General features: G+C 38.8%; 1 protein-coding gene across 16 annotated transcripts in view; it reads right to left on the bottom strand.

The window, feature by feature from the left end:
* Nucleotides 1–26,391, bottom strand: part of KIAA0825 — a 462,961-nt gene that overhangs the window by 198,183 nt on the left and 238,387 nt on the right. For 2 of the 16 annotated variants that reach the window (XM_063810212.1, XM_054684976.2), the window contains one exon: nucleotides 7,467–8,133. The exons of the other annotated variants lie outside the window; for them this stretch is intronic. In XM_063810212.1, coding sequence (XP_063666282.1) covers nucleotides 8,067–8,133 — 67 coding nt within the window. In that variant the 3' untranslated portion in view covers nucleotides 7,467–8,066. Of the gene's footprint in view, nucleotides 1–7,466; nucleotides 8,134–26,391 lie in introns of those variants that run through there. 16 annotated transcript variants of the gene reach the window in all.

Genomic DNA, 26,391 nt, shown 5'->3' with positions numbered 1-26,391 from the left:
AAATTCAGGAAAGGTTGGACACATGTTTAGAAATGCAAAATGCTCTGAAAGTCTCAGCAATAGAATTAAAGAAGTAGAAGAAAGAAATTCAGAGCTCGAAGACAAGGTCTTCAAATTAACCCAATCCAACAAAGACAAAGAAAAAAGAATAAGAAAATATGAACAAAGCCTCCAATAAATCTGGGATTATGTTAAATGACCAAACCTAAGAATAATCAGTGTTCCTGAGGAAGAAGATAATTCTAAAAGTTTGGAAAACGTATTTCGGGAAATAATTAAGGAAAACTTCCCTGGCCTTGTGAGAAACCTAGACATCCAAATACAAGAAGCACAAAGAACACCCTGGAAATTCATCACCAATAGATCTTCACCTAGGTACACTGTCATCAGGTTATCCAAAGTTAAGAGGAAGGAAAGAATCTTAAGAGCTATGATACGGAAGCACTAGGTAACCTTTAAAGGAAAAACCTATCCGATTAATAGCAGATTTCTCAGCAGAAACCCTGCAAGCTTGAAGGGACTGGGGCCCTATCTTCAGCCTCCTCAAACAAAACAATTCTCAGCCAAGAATTTTGTATCCAGAAAAACTAAGCATCATACAGGAAGGAAAGGAGACTCACCTAGCACATAGGACTCACAGAAACTTAAAGAAAATGGGTGAAAAAAGGCATTTCATGCAAATGGACACCAAAAGTGACCAGGGGTAGCTATTCTTATATCAAACAAAACAAACTTTAAAGCAGCAGGAGTTAAAAGCACTTTTTCAGAGAACAAATGCTGACAGAATTTGCCATTACCAAGCCACCACTACAAGAACTGCTAAAAGGAGCTCTAAATCTTGAAACAAATCCTGGAAACACATCAAAACAGAACCTTTTTAAAGCTTAAATCACCCAGGACCTATAAAACAAAAATACAAGTTAAAAAGCAAAAATAAAATCCAAAGTACACAGGCAACATAGAGCATGAGGAATGCAATGGTACCTCACATTTCAACACTAACATTGAATGTAAATGACCTAAATGCTCCATTTAAAAGACACAGAACTGCAGAATGGATAAGAACTCACCAACCAACTATCTGCTGTCTTTAGGCGACTCAACTAGCACATAAGGACTCACATAAACTTAAATGGGTGGAAAAAGGCATTTCATGCAAATGGACACCAAAAGCAAGCAGGGGTGGCTATTCTTATATCAAACAAAACAAACTTTAAAGCAGCAGCAGTTAAAAGAGACAAAAAGGGACATTATGTAATGGTAAAAGGCCTTGTCCAACAGGAAAATATCACAATCCTAAATATATATGCACCTAACACCATAGCTCCCAAATTTATAAAACAATTACTAATGGACCTAAGAAATGAGATAGACAGCAACACAAAAACAGTGAGGGACTTCAGTACTGCACTGACAGCACTGGACAGGTCATCAAGACGGAAAGTCAACAAAGAAACAATACCTTGGAACAAATGGACTTAACAGATATATACAGAACATTTCATCCAGCAACCACAGAATACACATTCTATTCAACAGTACATGGAACTTTTTCCAAGATAGACCATATGATAAGCCATAAAACGAGCCTCAATAAATTTAAGAAAATTGAAATCATATCAAGCACTCTCTTAGACCACAGTGGAATAAAACTGGAAATCAACTCCAAAAGGAAACTGCAAAACCATGCAAATACACGGAAATTAAATAACCTGCTCCTGAATGAGCACTGGGTCAAAAACAAAATCAAGATGGAAATTTTAAAATTCTTCTAACTGAATGACAATAATGACATAACCTATCAAAACCTCTAGGCTATAGCAAAGGCAGTGCTAAGAGGAAAGTTCATAGCCCTAAACGCCTACATCAAAAAGACTGAAAGAGTAAAAACTGACACTCCAAGGTCACACCTCAAGGAACTAGAGAAACAAGAACAAACCAAACCCAAACCCAGCAGAAAAAGGAAATAACCAAGATCAGAGCAGAACTAAATGAAACTGGAACAAAGAAATACAAAAGATAATGAAACAAAAAGCTGGTTCTTTGAAAAGATAAATAAAATAGATAGACCACTGGCAAGATTAACCAAGAAAAGAAGAGAGAAAATCCAAATAACCTCACTAAGAAACGAAACAGGAGATATTACAACTGACACCACTGAAATACAAAAGATCATTCAAGGCTACTATGAACACCTTTATGCACATAAACTAGGAAACCTAGAAGAGATGGATAAATTCCTGGAAAAATACAACCCTCCTAGCTTAAATCAGGAAGAATGAGATACTCTGAACAGACCAATAACGAGCAGCGAGATTGAAATAGTAATTTAAAAATTATCAACAAAAAAGAGTCTAGGACCAGACAGATTCACAGCAGAATTCTATCAGATATTCAAAGAAGAATTGGTACCAATCCTTTTGACACTATTCCACAAGATAGGGGAAGAAGGAACCCTCCCTGATTCATTCTATGAAGCCAGCATCACCCTAATACTGAAACCAGGAAAGGACATAACCAAAAAAGAAAACTACAGACTGATATCCTTGATGAACATGGATGCTAAAATCTTTAACAAAATATTAGCTAACCGAATCCAACAACATATCAAAAAGATAATCCACCATGATGAAGTGGGTTTCATACCAGGGATGCAGGGATGGTTTAACATACACAAGTCGATAAATGTGACACAACATAAACAGAATTAAAAACAATAATCATATGATCATCTTAATAGATGCAGAAACAGCATTTGACAAAATCCAGCATCTTTTATGATTAAAACTCTCAGCAAAATCAGCATACAAGGGACATACCTTAATGTAATAAAAGCCATCTATGACAAACCCACAGCCAACATAATACTGAATGGGGAAAAGTAGAAAGCATTCCCTCTGAGAACTGGAACAAGACAAGGATGTCCACCCTTTTTTTTTTTTTTTTTTTTTTGAGATGGAGTCTTGCTCTTGTTGCCCAGGCTGGAGTGCAATGGCATGATCCTGGCTCACTGCAACCTCTGCCTCACAGATTCAAGTGATTCTCCTGCCTCAGCCTCCTGAAGGATGCCCACTCTTACCACTCCTCTTCAATGTAGTACTGGAAGTCCTAGCCAGAGCAATCCAGACAAGAGAAAGAAATAAAAGGCATCCAAATGGGTTAAGAGGAGGTCAAACAGTCACATCAGTTTGCTGATGATAGGATTATTTACCTTGAAAACCCTAAGGACTCCTCCAGAAAGCTCCTAGAGCTGATAAAAGAGTTCAGCAAAGTTTCTGGATACAAGATTAATGTACACAAATCAGTAGCTCTTCTATACACCAGCAGTGACCAAGTGGAGAATCAGATCAAGAACTCAACCACTTTTACAATAGCTGAAACAACAACAACAACAACAAAAAAAAAAACACCACTTAGGAATACACCTAACCAGGGAGTTGAAAGACCTCTACAAGGAAAACTACAAAACACTGCTGAAAGAAATAATGGATGACATGAACAAATGGAAACACATCCCATGCTCATAGATGGGTAGAATCAATTTTGTGAAAGTGACTATACTGCCAAAAGAAATCTCCAAATTCAATGCAATCCACATCAAAATACCACCATCATTCTTCACAGAATTAGAAAAAACAATTCTAAAATTCATATGGAACCCTAAAAGAGCCTGCATAGCCAAAGCAAGACTAACCAAAAAGAACTAATCTGGAGGCATCACACTACCTGATTTCAAACTATACTAGAAGGCCATAGTCATCAAAACAGCATGGTACTGGTACAAAAATAGGCACATAGCCCAATGGAACAGAATAAATAACCCAGAAATAAAGCCAACTGATTTTCGACAAAGCAAACAAAAATATAAAGTGGGGAAAGGACACCCTTTTCAATAAATGGTGCTGGGATAATTGGCTAGCCACATGTAGGAGAATGAAACTGGATTCTCATCTCTCACCTTATACAAAAATCAACTCAAGATGGATTAAGCACATAAACCTAAGATCTGAGACTATAAAAATTCTAGAAGATAACATTGGAAAAAACCCTTCTGGACACTGGCTTAGGCAAGGATTTCGTGATCAAGAACCCAGAAGCAAATGCAATAAAAACAAAGATAAATAGCTGGGACTTAATTAAACTAAAGAGCTTTTGCATGGCAAAAGAAACAGCAAACAGACAACCCACAGAGTGGGAGGAAATCTTCACAATCTATACATCTGACAAAGGACTCATATCCAGAATTTACAAAGAACTCAAACAAATCAGCAAGAACAAAACAAACAATCCCATCAAAAAGCGGGCTAAGGACATAAACGACAATCCTCAAAAGAAGATCTACAAATGGCCAACAAACATATGAGAAAATGCTCAACATCACTAACGATCAGGGAAATACAAATCAAAACCACAATGTGATTCCACCTCACTCCTGCAAGAATGACTATAATAAAAAAATCAAAAAACAGTAGATGCTGGCATGGATGCAGTGAACAGGGAACACTTCTACACTGCTGGTGGGAATGTAAACTAGTACAGCTACTATGGAAAACAGTGTGGAGATTCCTTAAAGAACTAAAAGTAGGACTACCATTTGATCCAGCAATCCCACTACTGTATATCTACCCAGAGGGAAAAAAGTCGTTATTCGAAAAAGACACTTGCACACGCATGTTTATAGCAGCACAATTCACAATTGCAAAATCATGGAGCCAACCCAAATGCCCATCAATCAACGAGTGGATAAAGAAACTGTAGTATACATATATACATACGATGAAATACTATGCAGCCATAAAAAGGAATGAATTAACAGCATTTGCAGTGACCTGGATGAGATTGGAGACTATTATTCTAAGTGAAGTAACTCAGGAATAGAAAACCAAACATGGTATGTTCTCCCTGATATGTGGGAGCTAAGCTATGAGGATGCGAAGGCATAAGAATGATGCAATGGACTTTGGGGACTTGGGGGGAAGAGTGGGAGGGGGGTGAGGGCTACAAGACTACAAACATGGTGCAGTGCATACTGCTCGGGTGATGCGTGCACCAAAATCTCACAAATCACTGCTAAAGAACTTACTCATGTAACCAAATACACCTGTACCCCAATAACTTATGGAAAAATAAAAATAAAATAAATAAAAATCTTACAGGAAACATTGTCAAAAAAATAAAAGTTCAAAAGGACAATAAAGCCAGGAAACAACAATTAGCTACTTTAAAAAAAAAAAACTATTTATTAGAATAATGAAAGCAAAAATTTACCTTTTAACAACTACTTCTACTTAACATTTTAAAAGATTCTCTTTGTATCCAAAAGACAATATGAAGTCTTCAATTTTCTACATACCATTTACAGAGGTTTTACTGGGTATCATACAAATGCTTCCAGTTTTATCCAAATCTACTGTTAAATTACCCATGTAATTATCCCAGTAGAATTCATGATACCTTTTTACTGTTAATTTCATTAACACTTTACTGGAAAGAGTCTAGATGTATTTAAATGCAGGTCTCAGAGTTTTTATTATGACAATTAAAGGGAACATTTCCATATTATTTTGGGGGGTATATAATTACTAAGTTAAAGCATAACTGAAAATTATTTACCACTAACAGTATAGATAAAAAATAAATGGCCATTAGATTCACTTCAAGGCATATTTTTTGATGATTTCAATGACAATATCTTCTTATACATATTTCCATCAAAATGAAGCTGATAATTCAGTTATATATTCTACGTGAAATGAGGCCATGAAATGATAGCTCTTTCTAGTCTTTGACCACAGGAGAATAGTTGCTAAAAGTTATGCACTGATGTACAGCAAAATGGTCGGGGGCAGGGACACCGATGAGGATATGATAATCAAATGTCTTGAGATTAATATGAGCATAGAATATCATATGTAAATGCAAAATTCCAAATATATATGTTTTAACCTTTATCATTATATTATTATTTACTTTGTAATCTATTACATAGTATTTTTACTGTTCTCCATCAAATATAGTCAGTTAAGTAAGAACTGCAGATGTGATATAATTTTTAGTAATACAGCAAATTCTCAGTGTACAATGTTCATTCTTCCCATTCCCTTTCTATTAAATTTCTGTATTGCTACTAATCTTTCAACTGTTTTCAAATCAACATAAGTAGTTATTGAGGGCTTTCTCCGTGCAAGTACACAACTAGAGTAAATCGGCTTGATACTTTCCTACCAAGAATTCCCAGGAGAACATTGGCCATATACAACATTGTAGAAATATCAGAGTTTGCTCAATTTTATTTAGCTACCATTAAGTGGGCCACAGATAAACTTCCTATTAATTTCTTGTCATAACCTCCCATCCTCTCTCCAACATTTCCTTAAAGTAGTGTTTCAATATGAATTTAAGGTTAATATGGATTAGTAATCAGAATATTTTATGAAATTTATTATATATAATTTAATAGTATTTTGGCAAAACAGAGATTGACAAGGAATGTGAATTAAGGTATGACTACTTCCTTAAGGGTATAAATTGTCATTTCTATCTCCTTTTTGATGTTCCAGAGTCTATTTAGTCTAAATATTTATTTGTATTTTTTCCAAGGGACAGAGAAATAACTTGAAAAAAAAATAAGAAAACATGACATATTTTATTTAGCTTACGCTGTAATCAGAATAGCCTATGAAGGAAAACATTTAATTCAGGTAATAAACTTCATAAGGGACATTGTCAAGTCCTGCTATTTTGAAGAATGTTTCTGTCTTTTTCAATCTTAAAATATGAAAAATAAGTTGAGGCCATGGAAGAATTTTAGAGCTTCATAATCAAACTGTCTTACAGTGTATAAAAATCTCAACGAAAAGAGTCAAACTCTGTAAAATATTTGAAGAGATTTATTCTGAGCCAAATAGAAGTGACCATGGCCCATGACACAGCCCTCAGGAGGTCCTGGGAACATGTGCCCAAGGTGGTTGGGGTGCAGCTTGTTTTTATATATTTTAGGGAGGCATGAGACATCAATCGAATACATGTGAGAAATACATTGGTTTGGTCCAGAAGGGTGGGACAATTCGAAGCGGGGCATGGAGGCAGGCTTCCACGCTATAGGTAAATTTAAATATTTTCTGCTTGACAATTGTTTGAGTTTGTCTAAAGACCTGGGATTAATAGAAAGGAAATGTTCACATTAAGATAAAAAATTGTGGAGGCCAAAGTTCTTTTGATGTCTCATAGTGGCTGCCCTTAGAGACAATGGATGACAAATGTTTCCTATTCAGACCTTTAAGAGGTGCTAGGCTCTCAGTTAATCTCTTCAGGATTGGGAGGGCCTGGAAGAAAAAGATCTAGCTATGTTAATAGAGGTTCTTTACAGATGCAAATTTTCCCCCACAAAGGACGGCTTTGCAGGACCTTTTCAAAATACAGCAAAGAAACATGTTTGGGGGTAAAATATTTTTATTTTCTTCTTTGTCATGTAATGTTATGCTGAGTGAGATTGGAAAGTAAGTCACGATATATAGAGTTAAATAAAACCCATCTGATGAGAATTTATGGTTTGCAGGCCATGATTCCCCAGACCCGTTAGATAGGAATTTGAGCAAAATAAAAAAATCAGAGCTTAGTCCTCAAAAATATGATTTGTAAGTTTTTTTATTAAAAGATTATGCCTTACAATTTTTTGTACACTCTGTCTTTTCTTATACTAGGGTCATACATGTAGACTTACTAAATAGATGATTTGGTACAATATCATTGACCTTGTATTTAAGGTTCACTTAGTTGCATTTAAGAGATCAAATCTCACCTCAAACAATTTTATTAGGGTGTTTTAATACTATTGTCAAGTTGGTGTTCATTGCACTTGATATTGCTTATTTAGAGAAATATGGTTTAGGTATGTTTGTTAAAACTGAACTTTCATTATAATGGTATTTGCTGGGATGAGATTTAAATAGTAGGTGAAAACTAGTAAGAGAAAAGAATTGTCCAACTCACTTTAACTCAGTGCTTCTCAAACCTTAATATGCACATGAATCACTTGAGTATCTGGTTGGGAAGCAGATTTTCATTCAGTAGGTCTTGGGTGGGGCCCAAGATTCTGCCTTTCCAATGGAAGAAGCTCTGAGAGGCAAGGTCCTAGAAAACCCAAATAATTTATCATTGCATCATGCTTAATTCTATTTCCTCTGTTTGATGAGCACCAATGTACTTATTCAATGTTTTAAAAATTAATAAGATGAACCTTCAGTTAGAAAATATATAAATCATTTGGTCTTAGGTATTAGCTTCCAGTTGTGCAAAAAGCAAAACTACAAGTTACTGCAGGAGTTACACATATATTTTACTATTTCACTGAAATCATCCTTAAAACATGAACTACAGCCGGGAGCAGTGGCTCATGCCTGTAATCCCAGCACTTTGGGAGGCCGAGGTGGGCGGATCACGAGGTCAGGAGATTGAGACCCTCCTGGCTAACATGGTGAAACCCTGTCTCTACTAAAAATACAAAAAAAAAAAAAAAAAAAAAATTAGCCTGGTGTGGTCGCGGGCGCCTGTAGTCCCAGCTACTCGGGAGGCTGAGGCAGGAGAATGGCGTGAACCCGGGAGGCGGACTTGCAGTGAGCCGAGATTGCGCCACCAGACTCCAGCCTGGGCAACAGAGCCAGACTCTGTCTCAAAAAAAACAAAAAGACAAAAAAAACACATGAACTACATATTCATTTGAAAATTTCATTTTGTCATGGGACTCCAGACAAAAATACACATCAAACTTAAGGTTTAACTTGATTTCTTTAGTGATGTACCAATTTTTTTTTGAGACGGAGTCTTGCTCTGTCTCCCAGGCTGGAGTACAATGGTGTGATCTTGGCTCACTGCAACCTCCGCCTCCCGGGTTCAAGAGATTCTCCTGCATCAGCCTCCTGAGTAGCTGGGACTACAGGTGCGCACCACCACACCCAGCTAATTTTTGTATTTTCAGTACAGACAGGGTTTCACCACGTTGGCCAGTATGGTCTCAATCTCCTGACCTCGTGATCCACCAGCCTCGGCCTCCCAAAGTGCTGGGATTACAGGCGTGAGCCACTGCGCCCAGCTGTGATGTACCAAATTTAAAAAAAATAAACATACAACAATGTTGAATCCTTAGAGAGCTCGAAAGAAAAAGACAAAGAACCACACAGGTAACTTGAAGTAGAGAATTTCTTTTCGTTAAAAAAAGTAGATTACAATACAGTCCTTCGGTTAAAACGCACCTACAGACATTTCCTTATGAATGAAATCCTTCTGAGTGGTAAAACTCAAGCTAACACACATGTTAAAAGTGGTTTTTCCCCAACTGATAAAACTTTGACAGAGGTAAATTCCATCCTCAAGCCTTTCATGTAGTGCAGGAGAAAAGGTTTTTAGAATAAAGGAGAGTAAATAAGCATAAGAAAAAAATCAAATAAAAAATAGAGATGAGGGAGGGGGGAGGGGGGAGGGATAGCATTGGGAGATATACCTAATGCTAGATGACGAGTTAGTGGGTGCAGCGCACCAGCATGGCACATGTATACATATGTAACTAACCTGCACAATGTGCACATGTACCCTAAAACTTAAAGTATAATAAAAAAAAAAAAAATAGAGATGAATACAAATTTTTATGAAAGAAAAACAATGCCAAATCTGATTCTTTTTCAAGAAATTCAAGTTGTATAAAACAAAATAAACAACATTTTATAGAAGTTTGGAGGAAATGTAATATTTAAAAATCACATCTTAAAGACAAAAGAGGCGGAATTTTGCTGTGTTAAAATGTTTATGGATGGGTCTAGTTTGACAATTTAGCCTGTTGGATGTGACTTTCACAGTCTGTTGGCAGTTTGTAGGCAAGCCATCACACCTGTGACTCTGCGGTTGATTAATGAGTCTTTCAGCTCATTGCTACCATCTGAAGAAGGGCTATGGCCTTTCTGAGCTTCACTGGTTTATTCCCCTTAACTGCAGTCCTGCCAAGGTACTTCCATAAGAAAATCACACCTGGTTAAAGCTAATGAAAACCTCAATATGTCATTTTCTAGACAAGTCAAAAAGCATGTAAAACTAGACAAAAGACGTATTCAAGTAACATGAATGTAGTTTTGTCATAACCTGCCAATCCAAAGAGTAACATTTAAAAAAAAAAAAAAGCTTTCCTCAATGACATTTCGTAGTATCAACTTTAAGAATGCTAATTCTGAATTATGTGCCATAAGAGGACTTCTGTAATGCCAGCTCTTTTGCTATACACAGTATCTATCTTCATCAGAACTAGGAAGGTCTTAGTTCATAACGAGATCGTCATTTAGTTTTTATTATCTATAAATGTTTAATCAAACTGTGGCATTTTAAAGTCTTGTTTCAAATTCCTCGCCTTCAGTTGGCCAGTATTCTTACAGCTTTTTCTTGAGTGCAAGGCAGCACTGCAACTGCTTTTTCCCCAATCCTGCTCTACACACTGAAAAGTCTTTTTAAAACATAAGCACGAATTCCCTCCCCAACTTCTTAAAGTGCAAACTAGAGAATAAGGTGGGAAGGGAGAGACAGGGAACTGAAAGAGAGGATAAACCAAAGGTCTGTGGCTAAAACAGTCTAGTATAGGGCAAAGTGGTGGGAAGTTAAGGAAACATGGAAGACAGTAATCTCTTGCCCTGAAGGCCTTTATACTATGGCTTCATTTCTGAAGCACTATGAATTTCCAAAACATCAATAATATTCAAATAAATACTAAAATTCATTTTAAAGATAAATACCTGTTTTTCTTTACTTTGGATTTGGGGCAATATTCTCTTCCTCTACATACATGGGGCAAAGTTTAGCTATATTTAAGCGGCAGAAAGAATCACAAAACTCTAAGTACTATGAATAAATGGGTAGCAAAGAAACAAAAGTTTCCATTCCAGCAATTTCCATTTTCTGATCCATGAAACACAACTATGTATCACTGAACCTGTTATCAGCAGACATTTCCCTGAGCTGGAAGGGTACTTGCATAATATTCTAGTGCAGTTATTCACCACCAGGTTTCCATTCATCTGAAATTATTATGTTTACACACTTTACCAAAACTATTAAAAGAAATATTTTTCTTTATTCTATCATGGCATAAACTAAGGATAATTCTTCATTATCATCACAATCATTGCTATTTTTCTAGTTTTATATTCCATGCCTATACTAAGAATCATGAAATGAAAACTATTTAGCAATTTACTAATCAATTTGTAATTCTATGATGTCTTATGGAAGGACTGATTTTGGCTGATAAAAAATTGATTATTTTAAGACTTACCTGAATAATGTCAACAATGACTAAGCATTCACAAAGTGTTCAATCATTTGAACAAATTTTCAAATTGTGATATAAATGATTTCAATCCTGGCTGCAAATTTTAATCACATTGGAAAATTTTTTAAAGTAACTACAATTGTTGCTCCACCCCAGAGATTCTGATTTAATTGGTTGGTAAGAGGCCTGGGCATTTTAAAAAATCTCTTCCCAAATTATTCTAATGTTCAACTAAGGCTAAGTACCATAGGTTTATATAATAATCCTCATGTTTATTTTGCTGACCTAAAATAATAAAATACTCAGTCCTACCAGCCAAAAGTGATTTCTCAAATTAAGTTGAAAAATGAAATGATCAGTGTTTGTAATTCTTAGACTTATTACTATGGTTTATAAGAAAGTGTGCTGAGGCCATGTGCAGTGGCTCACGCCTGTAATCCTAATACTTGGGGAGGCCGAGATGGGATGATTGCTTCAGGTCAGGAGTTCAAGACCAGCCTGGTCAACATAGTGAGACCTCCATCTCTTAAAAAAATAAAAATAAAATAAATAAAAGAAAGAAAGTGTGCTGGACCATGAGACAGAGACCATGGGCTTGAATTATTGCTCAACTACCTATTAGCTCTCTGACTTCAGTAAGTCCCTCAAAATAAATGTTTTCTAAACCATGAAATGGGAAAATTAAGATTTCTTCCAGCTTTAAAACCATGTTCTCAAGTAATTTCCAAGAATGCAGAATGCAGTTCTTAAATATTAATCAGAGTACTTATTTGAGTCCATATACTAATGGTGGGATTTAAACTAGGGTGAGCAAATGTGTGTCACTTAAGCTACCACCATTCTCTTTTCTTGTCTGTGGCAGACATTGCTAATTGATTACAGCGCTACAGAAAAATCACTATTCTCCTGGAGTTTACACTCAATATAAAACTATTTTCTGTTTGGGAGTTAAGTGCTCATTAGCCCTTCTATTTTAAGAGATGATATAATGGAGTAGTTAGCAGCAGACTAAAAATGTCCAGAGAATAAAAAATTCTTAGGACAGTTCAGGAACAAGGACATCATGACTCACGACATGTGAATTAGGTCCTAAAGGTAGGCATAGCCCCACACAGGGGTGGTCTATTCCTACTAACCAAACTTACTATCATAACCTGGCTTCTGATGGCAATTCACCGAGAGGGAAAGAATTACCAGATCTACTTGAAGTTGTATTTTTCCTGTAAATTAGTAAAACAGAACTCTAATTTTCTAACAGTCTTCTACAAGTTTGGTTAGTGTTGTCAGAGGTGTTTGAACCAGAGCAACTGCATCTTGAATAGAGTCTGAGTAAAATAAGGCTGAGACCTGCTGGGCTGCATTCCCAGTAAGTTAGGCATTCTAAGTCACAGGATGAGATAGGAGGTTGGCACAAGATACAGGTCATCAAGACCTTGCTGATAAAACAGGTTGTAGTAAAGAAGCCTGCCAAAACCCACCAAAACCAAGATGGCGATGAAAGTAATCTCTGGTCATCCTCACTGCTCATGCATTAGCATGCTAAAAGACACTCCTACCAGTGCTGTGACAGTGGACAAATGCCATGGCAGTGTACAGAAGTTACCCTATATGGTCTGAAAAAGTTCAGTACTGGAAATTGCCCACCCCTTTCCCAGAAAACGTACGAATAATCTACCCCTGGTTTAGGATATAATCTAGAAATAACCATGAAAATGGGGAACCAGCAGCCCTCAGAGGCTGCTCTTCCTATGGACTAGCCATTCTTTTACTCCTTTACTTTCTTAATAAACTTGCTTTCACTTTACTCTGTGGACTCACCCTGAATTCTTTCCTATGCAAGATCCAAGAACCCTCTCTTGGGGTCTGGATCGGGATCCCTTTCCAGTAACAGTGTGAATCAATATTACTATGTAAAATGAATGCTAGGCTTTCAAAGCTGTAGAGCAGAGACTAGGGTGGAAATCCTAACAAAATCACGTCCTTCCCAAGAGGTTAATGGGTTTTCTAGCAATGAGACATTCAGCGTAGAAAACACTTGCAAATATAATTAAAATAACTCAATAGTTTCCACCTAATATTTTCTTACATAAAATGAACTTTTTTTAAAGTGCTAAAACCTTTTCATTTTTGCAAGTTTTTTCATATTTAAAAATAATAAAGTGTACCTAAATGTTATAATGATAAAGAGAGTCACTGCTTTTTGAGGGCAGGGCTCCCATTTCGTGCAGTCCTAGATGCCATCTCTCATGATAAATCCTGTACCAAAAGACAGATTAGTCACACCATCTGCTGCCTCTAGGGAGATAAATTGCACATTTCAAAGTATGGCAACATTCCATTATAGCATAATGAAGAAAATGAAAAACGTATTAGCAAACTGAACACTTTGGGGAAATTTCATTTTCAAATTGTGTGCTGTTTTGCTTTTAAAGAAGTAAAATTATTAAATAAAATGTGTGAGAGGAAGCAAATACTCTTCCTTGTAGCAAAATTATGGATGCTTTTACTTTGTGAAAAATAATATTATTTCCAACGAATGCATTAAAATCACACATATAATCCACATTTTCAGAGTTGTTATGAACAAGCATCTATATGTACATACTCTTGCTGAAATCAAATTTTAGTCCTAAAATCATTGTTAGACTACAGGCTAAAAGAGGAAAATGAACAATTAATTGTTCCTGTTTCTTCCTCAGAAACCCTTGGGGTCTATAAATTTAATTTGAGTCCATCTCAGACCTGCCAGTTCAGAGCAACAAACATAAACACACAGACTTGGAAGCATCGCTCCATTTCTCAGGCAGTCCTACTGCTTTCAGGTAATTCTTGCTGTTCAGAGACAAACTTACACACACTGAAGAACAGAGTGTGCAGAACAGGCTGCAAGAACACTGACATTAAGAGCAAGACAAATCAGGTGCACCTCTCTTACTTGACCAAGGCCAGTATTAAGCTAGCACATCTTGTCTGAAGAGCCATCAATCACGCACCAAGAGTGCCCTCATGAAGGTACATCCTATCCAAGCTGTATAAATATAAGGCAAATAAAATTTTAGTGACAGTCTACAAGGCCATTTGATCTATGAACTACATAGGTCCTGCAATTGCTTACACATACCTGAAAACCTCCAGGGTCGGATGAGGCCAAGGACTGGAAAGAAAGAATCTGTAACTCTTTCAATATTCTCCACGGATAGGCCTCAATAGAACAGGTGCCCCTTCTACTCCTACCACCCCTTACTCAGTTTGGCATCTGACTTTGTCCTAAGTAGGGTAACATTCATTCACTGTGCCTTTATGTTGCAAATTGAACTGATTTAAAAGTGAAAAATACAGTGAAGAAACCATCATTCTAGCCAATAATGTGGATGCAACATACTTTATCTCATGTGGTGTTACTACTTAGTTGAACCCTTTGTCTAGACTACTTCTCACCTTGGCTACCTGGCTGACTCATAGCTCAGGTATCCCCATCTCCAGATGTACGTTCTGACTCCCTCTGCATTCAGCTTATCTTCCCCTCCTCTGTGATCTTCTACTGTACTTATATGGTAACTTGCATGAACCTCTATTATAGCTATACCCACTGATTTTTTAGTCTATCTCCTCCACTAGATTCTGAGTTCCTTGACAGCAGGGGCTGTGTCTGGCTGATTTCTTTATTTGCTATATCTAGTGAATGTTTGATGGATGGAAGAATGAACAAACAGTCACAGATTTATCTATTTACTCAAAGTCTTGCTGGACTGAATAATGGGCTGGAAGTATTCTTATAATCAACACAGTGTATTTTGTGGGCTATATAATGCTTTTGTCTGCTAGCAAATATATTCTCTGTATAATAAAATAACAAGAGTCTGGATTGTTCTTTATACAAAGCTATCTATTTCGTAACTATCTTCTAGCCATTTACAGCTCTGACTTGCTGAAATGAACTTGCAGTTGTTCATTACTGATTCTGGGCTGAATCAGATGAATACACAAAGCAAAGACATCATGCTGATGAGAAGAGCCTTCTGGGCAAGTTAGACAGGTAAACAACAAAGCCTTATTCAGGTAACTGACTTCTTTCCAAATCTGGCCAGCCCAAACCAGTTTTCTTTCTTTTTTTTTTTTTTAATCTTAGGACTCTGACTATTATTAGGTTTAATTCATTAACCTAGAATAATCAATTATTTGAAAATAAGAGATCCGCGAGCTTCTGGGTCAATAGCTAAATCGCATTATCTCTTTGTGGGTTTAGAAAACTTTAATTGAATGGAAAACTACCATGTTCTATTTTTCTCTGTTGTGTTTCTAAATCACAGGATTTATCCTGTCTTTTTCTCTTAAAACTCCGGAATGAGGACAATGTTAAGATTTAAATGAGAAATAAAGAACAGGACTGATTTGTTACCTTGGGTGGGTGGGATTATAAGGTGAGGCAGAGCAAGAGGTTAGCAACTTTTACTTTATACAACATCCGCATTGTTTAACTTCTAATGAGCATATATGTGATTTAACATTGCTTTTTAAAGTTTTTAATAAATGGGACCAGGTGTGGTAGCTTACGCCTGTAATCCCAGTGCTTAGGGAGGCTGAGGCAGGAGGATTGCTTGAGGCCAGATGCAAGATCCCATCTCTACAAAAAAAAATTTTTTTTAAAACTAACCAGGCATGGTGGCTCATGCCTGTAGTTACAGCTATTCAGGAGGCTGAGGCTGGAGGATCACTTTAGCCCAGGAATTTGAGGCTGCAGTGAGCTGTGATCAAGCTACTACTCTCCAGCCAGGGTGACAGAGCAAGATTTATCTCTAAAAAAAAAAAATTCAATAAATGAATTAACAAGGCCTCTTTCTCTTGGTGATTCTTTCTTTACCTCAGAAAGTTCTATAAGCAAAAGAAAGTCACTTCAAAACAATAAATTTAGACTGACAGCCAAAAGCGTGAACAGAACAGACCCATGCTTTCACCACTGTGCTTTACAGTACAAGTGACAAGCAGGAAAAGCACGAAATCCTTGCTCTCCAGGAGCTATCAGTCTATTTAGGGAGACAGATACCAAAAAGCATTAGTGAATTTCACAAGGTAGCTCATGCTGGACATCAACGTATATAATGTAGTGTATAAATGCCCCGAGAATTGGGAAGACAGAAGGTTTTTGAGAGCTACAGAACTGGAGAGGGGCTTGGGATGGAGGGCCTGAGTGGGTCTTGGACGGGCAGAGTAGGGAGTGATGACAGTCAGTGCAAGCAGAAGAGATGAAACTGGGCAAGGCTGTAGAAGTCATTAACATGGAGCTCTCATTTGTGATATCAGGAAATGCTTCATTTCTTTTCTTTTTTTTTTGAGATGGAGTCTTGCTCTGTCGCCCAGGCTGGAGTGCAGTGACACGATCTCGGCTCACTGCAAGCTCTGCCTCCCGGGTTCACGCCATTCTCCTGCCTCAGCCTCCCGAGTAGCTGGGACTACAGGCACCTGCCACCACGCCCGGCTAATTTTTTTGTATTTTTAGTAGAGACAGGGTTTCACTGTGTTAGCCAGGATGGTCTCAAACTCCTGACCTCGTGATCCGCCTGCCTTGGCCTCCCAAAGTGCTGGGATTAATGGTCATTCTCCAACTCTGGTTGTGTCAGTTTTCTAATCTGTCACCTCTATTCTATTTCTCATCTCCCAATATATAGGAGTTCAGAAGAAATTATTTAGTCAGATAGTGAGGGTAATGAAGTCCTCGGTAAGGTTTTCCTTTTAATGAAAAGCAGCCCCCAAATCATTTTCTTTTCTAACAAAGTGCAGCCTGTAAAATCGACCTGCAGACATAGAAAGGCAAACGAGATGCTTGCACGGGTGGGTGCCGGGAGTTGTGCCAATAGGAAAGGGGCTACCTGGGGACTAGGCGTGTTCAAAATGGCTGCTCCATCTTCCCGTCTCTTTGCCAAACTACGTGTACAGTAAGAGAAGACAACATGGCATGGCCAGGCAAAGACGCCATTTGCATAATAAGATTAGGGTGGGCGGCTATGTAAACGTCACACCTGCTCCAACCAGTCTGTGGGCCCTATGTAAATCGGGTCCTCAAGCCTGTCTGTAAATCCGGTGCACTCCATGCATGGATGTGCATGGGCCAGAAGTCCCATTTGGGCACCCCTGCTCTCTCTCCCAAGAGAAAGAGCTATTCTCCTTTCTCTTTCTTTTGCCTATTAAACCTCCGCTCCTAAACCCACTTCTTGTGTTCGCATCCTCAATTCCCTTGGCGTGAGACGGCAAACCCCGAGTATTTACCCCAGACAACAATGCCACTTCACCAGAACCTTAATCCTGGCCACGAAATGATAAATAATACCAGTCTCTGAAGGCAGATGCCCGCATCAAGTTTAATTCTTGATACTGGTGATTCCATGTCTAGGTTCTGATTTCTATGTAAATCAAAATCCACAGCTGGACACAGGTCCTGTTGCACAGTAGATTATTGAAAAAATGCCAAGTACTAGCCCTTTGTGGCCACAACTTCCTGAAACTGCCTTTGCAAAGCCATAACTGAGAAAATTACTACAGTGAAAGAGATCGGACCTAACTAACACCATCTTGCTTCTAACCTTCAAGCTGTCCTTGTTCAATCCTAGATGTAGGCTGAGCTAACTTTGGGAGGAACTTAGTTTATAGTTTAGCTTTGAAACAAAGATGATAACAGGCCTTTCCCAAAACAAACCCCCTTTCTGCCTGCGGACTAGACTGCCTTTGCAGGACTAACAAATTAGCTAGAAGATGAGAAATTATGTTTTAGGAGTCACGCAGCTGGAGGCTGCAAGTTTCTAAACTTCCCCAAATTGCTCCTGGGGATAAAATCACTATTATAAAATCTAAGATCAGTGCTTGAGATATTTTGCAGACTCCGCGCTCAATAAATCAGCTGGCACCACCCAGATTGATAAACTGGCTCATATGGTCTTGTAGCCCCCACCCAGGAACTGTCTTAGCACAAAAGGACAGCTTCAACTCCCCATGATTTCATCTCCGACCTGACCAATTAGCACTCCCAACTCACTGGCCCTCTACCTACCAAATTATCCTTAAAAACTCCAGCCACCAAATTCTTGGGGAGACTGATATGAGTAATAATAAAACTCCAGTCTCCCACACAGCCGGCTCTGTGTGAATTACTCTTTCTCTATTGCAATTCCCCTGTCTTGATAAATCAGCTCTATCTAGGCAGTGGGTAAAGTGAACCCACTGCGGGGTTACATTCCCTGCCTTTGGCTCATGAATATAGGCAGCATCAGCTTCCTGACTCACCCTCTGCCTTGAACCCAGACACACATAACACAGCTAGCACCTAATAGAGACTGCTCTGGGTAGCCCCTCCTCTCATTTCTGCTTCTTCTCCTTGGTCCTCCTCACCCACGTCCTCGTTTTGCAATTACTTGGAGTCTTGGGCTGTGCCTTACTATTTAATCCCTGGCCCCATGTTTACCCTTGTAACTTGCTCTGGCCTGTCCAAAGAGGAGGATCAAATAATAGCTAGAAATAATAATAACTCATATTTACAGAGAACTTCCTGTGTTCCAGGCCTTGTACTAAATACCTGCTAAAGGTTAAGTTTTTCTTATTTTCCCAGCCACTCAACAAGAAAGATGCTGCTGTTTTCCCTGTGTTTGAAATGTTTGTTCTTCAGTGCTGTAAAGAAAATAGCACTTGGACATAAATTTAATTTATTTAGTAAGGCCATTTTTACTTCTTGCAGAAAGGGTACACTTGCCAGGAGTTTTTCCACGACAGTACACCAAACAAAGGAGACAGGGTCATTTATAACTTGATGCGTCCACCTTACTGTTGTGTCCGGTTTCTACTGGCTGGAACGGGACCTCACATTCTGTGTTTGACCTGATTGGCTAGCAAGTTAGAACTTTATAAAAGAGGTAAATGTAGAGGAGAACAAAGAAGGAGGAAGTAACTTGTGGAATGCTGAGAAAGGTAAAAACACTTTTAAATAAGGAAGAGGAACAGGCTATGACCTAATGCTTGCTTGGGCCAGTATAAACATGCCAGGGCAAATATTTAGGAGCACAGGTCTTTGAATACATTTTGCTTCTAAGACAAGTTACTATTTATTCCTAATTAAATGGGGAGGAAATTCTTTGAAGAGGAACCTCTACTTTACTTTTTACACCTGTTGTAAGAAATAGGGGCCCGTAATCCCAGCACTTTGGGAGGCTGAGGCGGGTGGATCACCCGAGGTCAGGAGTTTGAGGCCAGCCTGGCCAACATGATGAAACCCCATCTCTAATAAAAATACAAAAAATTAGGCAGACGTGGTGGCGGGCGCCTGTAATCCCAGCTACTTAGGAGGCTGAGGCAGGAGAATCACTTGAACCTGGGAGGCGGAGGTTGCAGTGAGCCAAGATGGCACCATTGCACTCCAGCCTGGGCAACAAGAGCGAGACTCGATCTCAAAAAAAAAATAGAAATAGGGATAAGAAAAAGGAAGCCTAGAGAAAGTGATAAAGTGATAGAGAAAGGATTTGAACCCTGTAGGATTTTTTGCCACAGTGGGCCACGTTACAGAGGAGGTACTTGGTGAATGACAGGACCAGGTGAAGGATGCCTTGACATTGGGACTGAAGAGTTTGGGTTTGATGCTACAGACAATGTGTCATCACTGCAAGTTTTGAAGTGGAAGAGCGGCAGAAAAAGAAAATATATTTAAAAATCTCTGTACTTCACTCCAGCTCTTATCCCTTTGATACTTGGTAATTTTTAAAACAGATTTGTCTGTGTCCTTTTATGTTTCACCCTTATTCTATCAGCATCAAAAAGTAATCTGTGTATTCATGGCAGTTTAATATGTAAAAGCAGCAAAGCAAAAATGTGGAAGCAGCCTTAAATGTACAGGAATAGAGAAATGATTAGGTAAACTGTGCTACATTAATTTGGTATAAAGCTAAGCCATTAAAAAATAAAAACTGTATCTTTACATGGATGAGTCACAAGAATAGTTTTGTGAAAAATGTAGAACACCCATTGTAAATATAGACCTCCTCATTGTGACTGTGTAAAAGGTGTGTGTTGTGTACATAAAAGAGAATGAGGAGAAAAGAGCTGAGTCAGCATGGTGGGATGAGATTATAAATATACTATTTCTTTGTTTTAAAAATGTTACTTAGTATTATCTGTAATCTGCCTAGACTAGAGTGAAGTGATGCAATCACAGCTCACTACAGTCCCGACTTTCTGGGCTCAAGCAATCCTGCCACCTCAGCCCCCGGAGTAGCTGGAACCACAAGTGTGCACCACGACACCCAATTAATTTTTGTATTTTTTGTAGAAATAGGGTTTCTGCATGTTGCCCAGGCTAGTCTCGAACTCCTAGGCTCAAGGGATCCACCCACCTGGACCTCCCAAAGTTCTGGGATTACAGGTGTGAGCCACCACCCCGACCGGTTATTTGCAATTGGTTTTACAGTGAAGGAAAAATGTAAGGAGAGAAACCAAGTTAATCCAGCAGATACACAGATTAGAGACATTCCAGCTGGAGTAAAACAGGCTCTGGAGGCATGAGCAGGAGAGGGCACTGAATTTTGAGAGTGGAGGCATATGGGAACAAAAAGAAACGGGTGTGAGAAATGTTTAGAGGAAACACTCGGAGGCATGTATTCTCCAACAGAATTTAGATGATGGGAAATAGAAACTTTGCAAAGTACTTCAAGGTTTCTAGGCTAAGGCCAGCAGCCTGTTAGTGCCATTAATAGAAGTCACACAACTCTGAAGAGGGGGCAGTTTTTAGATGAAGATAATTATGATGGTTGGACTTCTATGTGAGATGAGAGTTATATTAAATTACTATTATGGGCTGGTTATGGTGGCTAACACCTGTAATCTCAGCACTTTGGGAGGTTGAGCCAAGCAGACTGCTTGAGCCCAGGAGTTCGAGACCAGACCGGGCAACAAGGCAAAACCCCTTCTCTACTAAAACTACAAAAATTAGCTGAGTGAGCCTGTAGTCCCAGCTATTCAGGAGGTTGAGGAGGGAGGATCACTTGGTCCTGGGGCATTAAGGCTGGAGTGAGCCAAGATTGAAGCACTACACTCCAGCCTAGGTGACAGAGTGAGACCTAGACAAATAAATAAATATAAATAAAATATTATTAAGGGGAAAAAAATCCAAGAATATGGAATCTAGAGCTGTTGTGTGGAACAATTAAGGCTAGAGATACAGATTCAAGACTCGGGGGCATAGATTTAGAGGTGGGCCGGATCATATCATTGGGCCTAATCCATTCTGATGACAAGCATTATTTAGTTAGCGTAGAATTTTTAAAAAATAGAATGTGAATGCATTCACCTTCCCCTATTGTATTATACTTTGCCTTGACATATTTACATTACTTGCCCAGCCCCTGAAGGCATTTGATTTCAATACCTGAGATAATCACCTGAGGCTATGTGAGCGAATGAGGTAGCTTCAGGAAAAGAGGTGGGAAGGATGTGGAGAGTGTGAGAATGAGAGGATTGAGGCTAAGAAGCCTTTAGCAATGTCTGAGGAAAGAAGAAATCAGAACATCTGTCTTAAGAATTGCAGAAGGGGAGATAAATGCAACTGGGGCCTGAGGCAAGGAAAATAATCAAAAATAGGAAAAAATATCCTTTTATCTGAAGAAAATCACAATATTGATGTGGCCTACTGAGTGCCAAGAGAAACCAAAGACTCGTATATAGACACGATCTCATTTCAGAATAACTGAGGGAAGAAGTCACTAAGAGCATCCAGGGAGAGGATAGGGGAAAAAGAATCAGTCTGGCATCAGTTTTCTCACAGGGAGCATAAAACACAAGAAGCCATAGTTTCAGCATAAAACACGAGAAGCCATAGTTTCAGCATAAAACACAAGAAGCCATAGTTTCTTCATAAATGTAAACATAAATGTATGGTACAACCAGCACTCCCACTCCTAGGTACTATCCAAGTGAAATAAAAACCTATGTTCATGCAAAACCCGTATACAAATGTTTTTAGAGGCTTTATTCACAATCACTTAATACTGGAAACAATCCAAATGTCCTTTAAAAGGTGAATAGATCAAAAAACTGTGGTACAACCATACAATGAACTACTATTATACAAAAAAAAAAAAAAAAAAGGACAAACAAACGGAGGAATCCATTGCTATAGCATTCTTGAAAGGACAAAATTATAGGGATAGAGAACGGGTCAGTGGTTGCCACAGGTTGGCATGGAGGTAGAAAGTAACAAAGGGTCAGCACAGAGGAATTTTTGAGGGTGATAAAACTCTCTGTATTTCAACTGTGATGATTGTTAAACAACTTTATTCATTTTTTGTAACTCAGAACTGTACAAGAACACTGAATTTTACTTCAGTAATTCTTTAAAAAATAAAATATAAGTAGAGAAATGATTTTAAAATAGGGGTTATATCAGATAAAGGTGAGGAATGGAAAAATAAAATTAAAATTTTTATTAGCAGAGTTTGATGGGAAGGAGAAGAGAGATGGTAGTTTGAGTTAAATTCTGTATTTACATTGCAAGGAGTCAATATTATAAGTTGATAAATTTAAAAACATAGTATCGGCCGGTTGCTGTGGCTGAAACCTGTAATCCCAGCACTTTGGGAGGCCGAGGCGGGCAGATCACGAGGTCAGGAGATCGAGATCATCCTGGCTAACACAGTGAAACCCCTTCTTTACTAAAAAAATACAAAAAAAGTAGCTGGGCGTGGTGGTGGGAGCCTGTAGTCCCAGCTACTCGGGAGCCTGAGGCAGGAGAATGGCATGAAACCGGGAGACAGAGCTTTGTAGTGAGCCGAGATCGCGCCACTGCACTCCAGCTTGGGCGACAGAGGGAGACTCTGTCTCAAAAAAACAAAACAAAACAAAACAAAAAAACGTAGTATCATAGCCTATTCCTTGGACTTATCAACCAATAAATAAAAACAGAAATGCTTCAAATGATTACAATTAGAGTGGGACTTGTGTGATTCAGGAGCTGGCGGGGGAGCGGGTGGGATATTTTATATTTTATATCTTCCTGTACCATTTGAAATAATATGTGTATAAATATTGCTTATAGTTTATTATAAAATAAAAATTTTAAATATTCTGAATATAAAAACATCCTGATTTTAAAAATTTTACACCAGATTTCACACTATGAGGAGAAAAAAAGCTCAGGTTTAGAGCTGTATCCTCAAGGTACACTAAGGTATGAGTTTCACTTACAGTATAAGAAAGTCCTACAGGTATCCTAACTAATTTAATATACATCACATCACAAAAATACTGTAATATTAATAGTATTATTTTATAAGTCCATTCTTACGCTGCTATAGGGACATACCCAAGACTGGGTAATTTATAAAGGAAAGAGGCTTAATTGACTCACTGTTCTGCAGGGCTGGGGAGGCCTCAGGAAACTTACAATCATGATGGAAGGGGAAGCAAACACATCCTTCTTTAAAGGCAGCAGGAGAGAGAAGAATGAGAGCCGAGCGAGGAGGGAAGCCCCTTATTAAACCATCAGATATCATGAGAACTCACTCACTATCACTAGAACAGTATGGGGGAAACCACCCCCATGATTCAGTTACCTCCTACCGAGTCCCTCCCACAACACGGGGGAATTATGGAAACTAAAATTCAAGATGAGATTTGGAATGGGCACACAGCCAAACTGTATCATTCTGCCCCTGGCCCCTCCAAAATCTCATGTCCTCACATTTCAAAACACAATCATGCCTTCCCAACAGTCCATTAAAGCCTTAATTCACTCCAACATTAACCCAAAAGTCCAAGTCCGAAGTCTCATCTGAAACAAGGCAAGTCCCTCAGCCTATAAGCCTGTAAAATCAAAAGCAAGTTGGTTACTTCCTAGATACAATGGGGGTACAGGCATTGGGTAAATACACCTGTTCCAAATGAGAGAAATTGGCCAAAACAAAGCAATTACATGCCCCACACAAGTCCAAACTCCAATAGGAAAGTTATTAAACCTTAAAATTCCAAAATGATCTCCTTTGACTCCATGTCTCACATCCAAGTCATGCTGATGCAAGAGGTGGGCTCCCATGGCCTTGGGCAGCTCTGCTTCTGTGGGTTTGAAGGATATAGCCCCCCTCCTGGCTGCTTTCACAGGCTGGTGCTGAGTGCCTGCAGCTTTTCTAGGTGTGTGGTGCAAGCTATCAGTGGATCTACTATTCTGGGGTCTGGAGGATAGTGGCCCTCTTCTCACAGGTCAGCTAGGCAGTGCCCCAGTGGGGGCTCCAACCCCACATTTCCCTTCTGTACTGCCCTAGCAGAGGTTCTCCATGAGGGCTTTGCCCCTGCATCAAACTTCTGCCTGACATCCAGGCATTTCCATACATCCTCTGAAATCTAGGCAGAGGTTTCCAACTTTAATTCTTGTCTTCTGTGCACCCGCAGTACCAAACCACGTGGAAGCTGCCAAGGTTTGGGCTTGCACCCTCTGAAGCAATGGCCTGAGCTGTACCTTGGCCCCTTTTATCCAAGGCTGGAGCTGAAGCAGCTGGGATGCAGGGCACCATGTCCCAGGGCTGCACAGAGGAGGGGGGCCCTGGGCCCAGGCCACAAAGCATTTTTCCCTTCTGGGTCTCCAGGCCTGTAATGGGACGGGCTGCGGTGAAGGTCTCTGATATGCTCTGGAGACATTTTCTTCATTGTCTTGGTGATTAACATTCAGCTCCTCGTTACTTATGCAAATTTCTGCAGTGGGCTTAAATTCTCCCCAGAAAATGGGGTTTTCTTTTCTATTGCTTTGTCAGTCTGCAAATTTTCCAAACCTTTATGTTCTGCTTCCGCTTGAATGCTTTGCCACTTAGAAATTTCTTTTGCCAGATACCCTAAATCATCGCTCTCAAGTTCAAAGTTCCACAGATCTCTAGGGCAGGGGAAAAAGCTGCCAGTCTCTTTGCTAACACATAGCAAGAGTCCAGTTTGCTCCAGTTTTCAACAAGTTCCTCATCTCCATCTTGGACCACCTCAGCCTGGACTTCATTGTCCGTATCACTATTAGCATTTTGGTTAAAGCCATTCAACAAGTTTCTAGGATGTTCAAAACTTTCTCACATCTTCCTGTCTTCTGAGCCCTCCAAGTCTCTAGGAAGTTCCAAACTCTTCCACATATTCCTATGTTCTTCTGAATCCTCTAAACTGTTCCAACGTCTGCCTGTTACCAAGTTCCAAAGTCGCTTCCACATTTTTGGGGATGCTTATAGCAGCGCCCCCTCCTCCCTTGGTACCAATTTACTGTAGTAGTTCCTTCTCATGCTGCTATGAAGACAGACCCAAGACTGGGTATTTCTAAAGGAAAGAAGTTTTTTATAAAGGAGAAAATCTTTTTTTTAATAAAGGAAAGAAAATTTATAAAGGAAAGAGGTTTAATTGACTCACAGTTCAGCATGGCTGCAGAGGCCCCAGGAAACTTACAATCTTGGTGGAAGGGGAAGCAAACACGTCCTTCTTTACATGGCGGCAGGTGAGAGAATGAGATCTAAGCAGAGGAGGAAGTCCCTTCTAAAACCATCAGATCTCATAAGAACTTACTCACTATCATGAGAATAGCATGGGGGAAACCGCTCCCATGATTCAACTACCTCCCACTGGGTCCCTCTCATGGGAACTACAATTCAAGATGAGATTTGGGTGGGGACACAGCCAAATCATGTCGATTATAAATGTTACTACATAAAATGAAGAATATTACTAGTTGTCACGCAGTTTTGTTATTATAATATATAACTATATTTAGATATTTTAATTTCTCTCATAATTGTCACAGTAAAAATATCTGCAAAGAGATAATTTCCTCTCATGTTGCTATAGCATCATAAGCAAACAGATATCCAATAGTCATCAATAAGCCTTACAGAAGTCAATTCTCTCTTCATCTTCAATCAAACTGAATCAATGGGCCTATGACAGCTACTCCTGGTGGAAAATATGCTAAAACTTTTTGCAAAAAAATTACAGAGGTTTTTGGGTCTGAACAGTATGTGACAGGGGAATAGTCATTGAAAAAAAGAATGTACTCTATACAAGCAAGTTTTAAAATAGTTTTTGATCCAGTGCAAGAA

This window comes from Pan troglodytes, chromosome 4 (assembly GCF_028858775.2).
Source record: "Pan troglodytes isolate AG18354 chromosome 4, NHGRI_mPanTro3-v2.0_pri, whole genome shotgun sequence".
Taxonomy (NCBI): Eukaryota; Metazoa; Chordata; class Mammalia; order Primates; family Hominidae; genus Pan; species Pan troglodytes.
This window is presented reverse-complemented; position numbering and strand designations above follow the sequence as displayed.